Source organism: Salmo trutta, chromosome 35 (assembly GCF_901001165.1).
Source record: "Salmo trutta chromosome 35, fSalTru1.1, whole genome shotgun sequence".
Taxonomy (NCBI): domain Eukaryota; kingdom Metazoa; phylum Chordata; class Actinopteri; order Salmoniformes; family Salmonidae; genus Salmo; species Salmo trutta.
The window spans coordinates 34,892,492-34,900,990 of NC_042991.1; the positions used below are offsets into that span (position 1 = coordinate 34,892,492).

The window sequence follows — 8,499 nt, forward strand, 5'->3', positions numbered from 1 at the left end:
TGGTAAGCCATCGATCGGGTCCATGTATTTCATGATACTTTTTTTTTGCTACAGCACCTTGCCAAAACAAAGTTGCATCATGTTGTAAAGAGTCCATGAAAGCAGCTGTTCTTTCCACAACGCAAACTACGCTTCCACAAAGAACTGAAATATACTTTTGGAGGTTGGAAAGGATGGTGTTTGGTGGGACTAGGTGACCTAGGACTTTAATCAGATGTGATGTTCTCGGTTTTACTGATATTTCTGTCAAGTCGGTGTGCATTGTTTTGAATCAGCCCTACTTGAATCTTTCAAATGTGTTGGGCAGCAGGGAAAAAATAGTGTTCAATGCTAAATAAAAAAGTTTATGTTTAATGCAAAGTTTACTCAAACTAAAAGACTGGGCAGCTTTTTGAGTTAGCAAAGAGCACTTTTCCTGCAGAAGGGTAATGGTGGCTCACCTGTCCGCTTCACAATATCTGCTGTGTCTTTTTGAATCAGTTCAAATCTCACCACTATTTAACCTCTTATCCATGATTTATTTATCGCTTGGTAATTTGGGTGAATTATCAGAAGGATCACAACCATCTGCTTCCAGTCCACCTTCATGGAGAAGCTGGACCAATACAGGCCAAGACTGTTGTCCTTGAGGAGGTACTTTAACCAAATGGGCAGGAAAGGTTAAAGGGCCAATCCCAAATCATGACCCTAAACCCTACGCACTTGTGAAAATCTGAGAGGATTTGATTGGTATACACAATATGGTGTAACTACTAGCTAGGGAGGCACGGTGTAGTTATTATCAGATTGATAACTGTCAAACCTTCTCAGTTCTCCACAAGTGCAGAGTGTCTGGTTTAGGTGGTGAGTTGGTATCGGGCCTAGCTTTGCCTGCTCATATTTGTTTAAAATCACATGATGAACATTATGGTAACAGTTTCATTAAAATGACTCATCTTTTTTACTATAAAACATGATGTTTTCACATATGTTGACATTGGGGAGCTGCTCGAAGACAAATGAGGTTGAAAAGTGATGACATTTCCCTTTTGTTAACTTAGCCACTGAAACATATTCATTTTGCCAGTTGTTTTCTCTTGCAGGAACACATTGCACTAAAAATAAAAAAGTAAACAATAAAGTGAAACATTTCCTCTGATGTTTGTTGCTTCTATCTATAGTCCCATCTAGGTGTTATTGCGTCAAACACTTTTTTTTCGTAAATTATCTAAAAGAAATTGAGGCAACTATTTGCATCAGCCTTTTTTAGCATATTTGTAATAACTAAGTTGTAGGAAGCTAATTTAAATATATTTTACAAACCTGATTATCGTAAGTAACTAATCAGAAAAATACGAAGGAGATCCAACTTACAATAAAATTAAGTTAGATCTAACAAATTTGAGATTCTGTAAGTTGTTTAATATAATAGTTTGTGAAACACTAAAAGCAAAGTATATTATACAAAAAAATACCTACAATTTTGGAAATACTCAAAAAGCTGCTGTAAATAGTTGCCAAAATGTTTTTTTAAGTAGAACTAGCACATTTTTTACAGTGAGTTTGACAGGTATTGCTCGCAGTTTGCTTCAAGAAAACAATAACTGATTTGATCAATTAAACGAAGTACTGTGCATAAGTTATATATGAATGGCCTACATACAGCCTATAAACTTTCACAGTGAATGCTTTTGTTTATATGTTGTGTACGTATGAATTGAATATTGCCACATGCATCAGTTGAGCCTATTTAATGCAACCCTTGCTGTTAATAGATTGCAAAGCAGCAGCATTCAGCTGTACCTAAACGTTTTGAAATGATAAGTTAACTTTCTCATCCGTAGCCTTAAAATGCATCTCAAGTGCAATTGCACTGTCTAGCTCACATCTGAAGGCTGGGGGACATTTAGGACGTACTGCGGATCGCTAAAATGTCCTAATGATTATGATCATACTTCCTCAATTCAAATATTTTGACGACACTGTAGGAACAATGGTTTGGTATGGTTTAGAAATTTGGGAACCAAGCTGGAGTTATCAGTGTGGCCCCATCACCTTGACATGTTGAAATACTGTATCTTTCACACCTAGAATAAAAACCTGCAGGCTTCTGTCATAACTGTCAATTTATTGGGAAAAAATGTAGAATTACAGGGGTCAGTTTAAAAAAAAACAAATCCTGTCCGAATCCTCTTCTGGAATAACGGACTAATAATGACATAACTGGTAACATAACTTTTCAGTGAGAAATGGCTTTAATTAGGTTTCAGCAACACGGACAGCACGATAAACACTGACATTCTGTGGTGGTCGCTGCAGCAGGGTGTAGACAGAGACAACGGGCGCTAGTCACACAGTCACTCGCTGTCATCTGGTTTTTTTTAACACAGCAAGTCTGAGCCAGGCCAGGCCCGCACAATCAAATCAATTGCTGGACAGACTCCCTCCAGTCATTTGTGTGTCTTAATTATTTAATCAAACCATGTGCTTAAAGCATCAGACAAGCTCAGTGAATATAGTTGATTTGATTAAAACACACAGGATGTGTAAATATATAGAAAAAAACACATTTAAAACAGAACACTCAGGTTAGCTCAACGCTGATTGGCTATTATTTTACATATTTTTGAATCAATGGAGGCTAAATGCTCGCTGGCTTCCCTTGCATTTAATGCTAAGGGCGGCAACAACGTCATACTCTTTTTGGAAAATTCTGAAACACAAAGACATTTGACATGCTTTTTTTGGGGTGGGGGGGTGCCACTGTTTGTCAATCACTCCTATCGATTATCACATTTAAATAAATTATATGAGGGGAGAAATGAGGTTGCACGTCCTATTAAAACTAACAGAAAAACACACACAGAATCTGGGAGTAATGTGTACATCAATGGTGAGAGGACAATTTTGTAGAAGACTGCTAGGTACATTTTGAAGCACCAACGCTGTAAGTGTAAAGCAAAACTTTTTTGTAAATCGCTTCCATCGATTTCACGCTGAAATCAATAGAACAGGGAAAATGGACCATGCATTCTCACGGCGTTCTAAACTCTGTGCATTCTCACGGCGTTCTAAACTCTGTGCATTCTCACGGCGTTCTAAACTCTGTGCATTCTCACGGCGTTCTAAACTCTGTGCATTCTCACGGCGTTCTAAACTCTGTGCATTCTCACGGCGTTCTAAACTCTGTGCATTCTCACGGCGTTCTAAACTCTGTGCCTTCTCACGGCGTTCTAAACTCTGTGCATTCTCACGGCGTTCTAAACTCTGTGCATTCTCACGGCGTTCTAAACTCTGTGCATTCTCACGGCGTTCTAAACTCTGTGCCTTCTCACGGCGTTCTAAACTCTGTGCATTCTCACGGCGTTCTAAACTCTGTGCATTCTCACGGCGTTCTAAACACTGTGCCTTCTCACGGCGTTCTAAACTCTGTGCCTTCTCACGGCGTTCTAAACTCTGTGCCTTCTCACGCCGTTCTAAACTCTGTGCATTCTCACGGCGTTCTAAACTCTGTGCCTTCTCACGGCGTTCTAAACTCTGTGCCTTCTCACGGCGTTCTAAACTCTGTGCCTTCTCACGGCGTTCTAAACTCTGTGCCTTCTCACGGCGTTCTAAACTCTGTGCCTTCTCACGGCGTTCTAAACTCTGTGCCTTCTCACGGCGTTCTAAACTCTGTGCCTTCTCACGGCGTTCTAAACTCTGTGCCTTCTCACGGCGTTCTAAACTCTGTGCATTCTCACGGCGTTCTAAACTCTGTGCCTTCTCACGGCGTTCTAAACTCTGTGCATTCTCACGGCGTTCTAAACTCTGTGCATTCTCACGGCGTTCTAAACTCTGTGCATTCTCACGGCGTTCTAAACTCTGTGCATTCTCACGGCGTTCTAAACTCCGCTACCCCAAAAGCATATATGACAAAATCAACAGTCCAAAACCAAAGACAGATCTATTTTAACTAATTGATCATGTGTCATCGTGTTGAGTATTAATGTATATACGAACGTCTCCAATCAGAGGTAAAAAAGGATGGGTAATTCCCCCCAATTTGATGTGGTCAAAACGTCAGCTTGTGTAACTGTGGTAACAAATCTTGGAAAGTAGTGTAATATACATTAATTAGATATGGCAAAATAATTCAATATCTTATTTTAGGATGATAGTAAATGAAGCAAATAGATTTTTTCAATAATCACATATTTCTCACTACTTTAACCATTTAAATTGTCCTAAGCACAATTTAACCAGGCGCTATAGACTAAAGCGTCCAGAGGGTCTGTGCAGCAGACTGAACGCTTGACGTCCCTAATTAGCTGATATATTAAACACCTGTCCAAATGTCGACCTGGAAGGTAGCCATTCTTTTCATGTTACAGCCTGGCTTTCTGGCCAGTGTTGCTGTCCTTCAGGTGTTTCCTGAAGAACTCCTGGACCCTCCTCCACAGGTCCAGCTGAGCCTCATGGTGGGCTTTAACCTCTCCTCCAAACACCATCACTTTACCTAACGCTGCATGGAAGCGAGACGGGCAGTGGGGCATGTAGGGCACCTCCAGGAAATGACCCGCCCTGGGGTACGTCACCACCTCAAAGTTCTCTTTCCCATGATGCCTCAGCCGGGCGGCGGCCTGCTGGGCAAAGAGACAACTGTTCCAGTTCCTGTCGTCCTCCGAGACGGCGAAGAGGAACCTAGAACTGGAATGTTCTATTGGGATCAAAGAACCGCGGTTCCCCTCAGTATCTGGGTCCGGAATGGTGTCTCGGACGTCGACGTGGCCAGACGGTAAGAGGGTGATGTTCTCTAGGATAGGCATGAGGGGAGGGATGATGATGTCTTTGTAGTGCAGCGGCGTCATGATATTAGCGTTGCTGCCGTTGATCCAGGCTGTGGCTGAGATGCCAGAGAGAAAAGAGGCCATGGACAGAGCCAGGTCGCCACTCTTCGAGATGGACAGGATTCCTATTCCTGGACCCTGGACCTAGAGGAAAATAGAATGGTTTGCCAAGATACTTAAAATCATTACAGACAATCAAGGTAAACTAGTTTTGACAAATCAATAAATAGATAGTTAAATTGAACACATAAAAAGCATTGTTATGAATTGTGCTGTTCTGTTGATATGTATAAAGTAGGGCTGATCCCATTTAGTCGACAGGCTGTTGGTCGACCGAGATTTCTTTAGTCGAGCAGTAGCAAAAAAAACAAATACAAAAATGTATATATTTTAAATCATGTTGTCCAAGCCACCTGTCTGGTTCATACCTGTCTGAGTGAACTGTGTCACAGGCGTCGATGAAAGGTGACCAAAACGCAGCGGGTATAGTATTTATTATTAATAAAATGAACACAAACGAAAACAACAAACCGACAATCAACAGTTCTGCAAGGTACACAGACTATACAGAAAGCAACCACCCACAAACCCAAAGGAAAAAACAGGCTGCCTAAGTATGGCTTCTAATCAGAGACAACAAAAAACACCTGCCTCTGATTGGAAACCATACTCGGCCAAACATGGAAAAAGAAGCATAGAAATAGAAAACTAGAACCAAAATCCCCTAGAACCAAAAAACACAAAACAAACACCCCCTGCCACGCCCTGACCATACTACAATTACAAATGACCCCTTTAGTGGTCAGGACGTGACAGTACCTGACCCGATGCTGACTATAGCCCGGCAAGGGCGGAGCGCTCGCACAGGACGAACCGGCGCTGTGCTGAGGAATGCAGGGTATCGTGAGTGGAGCAGGCGTGGGATATCCTGGGCCGAGGAGCCGCACTGGAGGCCAGATACGCTGCGCCGACGCACTTTTTCCTGGCTGCCGGCTAGCTGTCGCACGACAACGTTGCGGAGCCTGTAACGACCGCACCTGAGTGCATATGGTCGACATAGTGCGCATACCTCCATACTGCCTAGCTCCTCCCTCTGTGCGTCTGCTCCGTCGTGCGCTCTCTACCAGTCCCTTTCTCCGGATTCCAGCGTCGTCATCCGCTTTCCTCCATGGCTCCCTCCGTATAGCCCGGGAAGTTAGGTCAGGGTTCCCCCCTGTGATACAGTGAATTATAAGTGAAATAATCTGTCTTTAAACAATTGTTGGAAAAATGACTTGTGTCATGCACAAAGTAGATGTCCTAACCGATTTACCAAAACTATAGTTTGCTAACAAGACATTTGTGGAGTGGTTGAAAAACGAGTTTTAATGACTCCAACCTAAGTGTATGTAAACTTCCGACTTCAACTGTATATGGAAAATCTATTGGTCGAAAGAACAGACGATTCTTGGTCGACCTAGATTTTTTTGGGGGGGTAGGGACAGCCCTAATGTAGAGTAAACAACAGCCACTAGATGGCAGCTTTTACACAGCTAATAAAATATACTAGTTTAGTGAGAGGAACCTCAAGGTGATATTTGCTTCTAATGGAAACAAATGGCAAATTATTCATGATGCGTCTCCTCAGAGTAAGAGTGCTGGGCTGGGTTTCCTAAAACCATCGTAGCACTAAGAACATCTTTCATTCGTTGTAATTCCATTGAAACTAAATGATCTTAGTACGAAGCTGCATTTTGGGAAAACCCAGCCATGGACATGACGAGCCTGATCACCACTTCTACACCTGCCCTTCTTCCTCCACTAACCTGTGGCTGTCTTCTCAGGAATGTAATGGCTTCTTCAAAGTACTCCAGGTCAAAGTGTTTAGGAACGTTTCTGGGCAGGTCCTGGTAGCCGTAGTAGGCCAGCGCCAGAACCACGAAGCCTTTGTTAGCCAGCAGACTGGCCCGGACCTCTGATAGACCTCCACCCAGAATATACACATCTAGTACCCCAGGAAATGGACCCTGACCTAAGGAGGGGGGAATAGGTTTCTGGCATGTCTACCTATATAATACTTATGCAATGCAAAGTTGGCCTATGGAACATCTAACATTGTAATTTGTGTTTTCTTAGGAGAACTCACACCACCACATTGGCACAGTTAAATCATAATTAATATTGGCCCTTTGGTTTAACAAACAAATTTAGGTTTAGGCCTACAGTATATTCAATCAATGGATTTCCATTTATTTCCATTTCCTTAGAGCAATGTTTATTAATACTGCTCCTGTGGACACAAAAATAAAATGTCACACTTGAGAGCAGTTTGAATGGCCTAAGTTACTAACCGGGTGGTAGAAAGAGGACTCCCCGAATTCTTCCTTCTTTCAAGCCCAACAGTATCCTCCTCGCCCCTTCTGTCATGAACCGCCTCTCGTTGGTCGCTGTGGCCAAGAGTTCACCTGTATCCCCATGCAGAACATCTATATTAACCATAATTGAACTCAACACATTCTTTTTTAACATTTTGCTGTGTGGAGTCTTGGGCGCCATGGCCCAAAACAAGCCCATGGGTTCAACTCCCGTGTAACTGCCGCCAAGAGAAGGAGAGCGGCAAAGGTCCACTTGTCCTGTAGCATCTGCCTTATACACGGAGGAAGCTCTGAAGATGACCCCTTTATCGTCCCGGAGGTTGGACCTCAACTCCACTTTCTGGTACGAAGATAGTCCATCTACCTGCACGTGTACTGGCTCGTCGAAGAAACAGCAAGGGCTGGGGAGAAGCCTAACACGAACCTGTTGAGAACGGGACCCCATTGTTGTTTTGTGTACCCGTAGAAACCAGGGCTGCGTTCGTTTTTACGCTCTGAAACGTTCAATTGAACGGAATGTTGCTGTACTGTACGACCAGTTGAAGAGCGTTGTTTGTTTGGGAACACTTCTTCTTCTTCTTCTTTGTCAAGGTTTTATGGCAGAATACACCTATTGTTGTGTATTGCTGCAATCTACTGGACTGGAATCACTGCGGTCCACACTCTAAAGTAGACAGCCCTCGGCCCTAAACCCTCAGCCCTTGAATTACACTTCACATCGTCACGTCCGAGTGTAGCTTAAATGTTTTTTTATTTTATTGAAATGAAATTGTATTATTGTTAACAACAAATCAATACAAAAAGTACACACATTTATAATTCTAGCAGCTTTCTTGTTGGTAGAGTATTTCATTGTCTAAAAATATAGTTACATTTATTTTTGTAAGGTAAGAAAAGTTTACATTTGTGAATATGAAATTTGTCCCCCAAAAAATATGAAATTAATTACATAAAATTGTTTTAACTTATTTCTATTGTAGGTAAAGAATCCAAGCAGTACATCTCTCCATAATAGTGTAAAATCTTCATAAATGTGTTAAATTATTAACCTACTGATGTCTTGCCACAGTTTCCTTACATGAATACAATGCCAAAAAAGACACAACACTGTTTCTGGGTGGTCATTACAAAAGGTACAATTTGAATGTATGTTTTTCTTAAACTTCTTCATATAGTGGTTGGCAGGATAATATTTATGACAAATTTTTAAATAAACTTCCTTCATTTAGTTAATTAACTAATTAATGAAACTTATTAATTTAGTTTAGTTAATAAGTAGCTATGTGTGTGGCAACGTCCAAACTTTTTCCCAACAGATAATATCAATAAAACCATTCCAA

At 41.7% G+C, this 8,499-nt stretch overlaps 1 protein-coding gene across 1 annotated transcript; it reads right to left on the reverse strand.

Moving 5' to 3' along the window:
* Window positions 1-4,335: 4,335 nt before the first annotated feature.
* LOC115175129 (acyl-coenzyme A thioesterase 1-like) lies at window positions 4,336-8,146 on the reverse strand. Its single transcript, XM_029734338.1, has 3 exons — window positions 7,136-8,146; window positions 6,611-6,816; window positions 4,336-4,949 (listed from the first exon to the last, which is right to left on the reverse strand). The coding sequence occupies exons 1-3, from the start codon at window positions 7,602-7,604 to the stop codon at window positions 4,344-4,346; spliced, it is 1,281 nt and encodes a 426-aa protein (XP_029590198.1). The 5' UTR covers window positions 7,605-8,146; the 3' UTR covers window positions 4,336-4,343.
* Window positions 8,147-8,499: the final 353 nt, after the last annotated feature.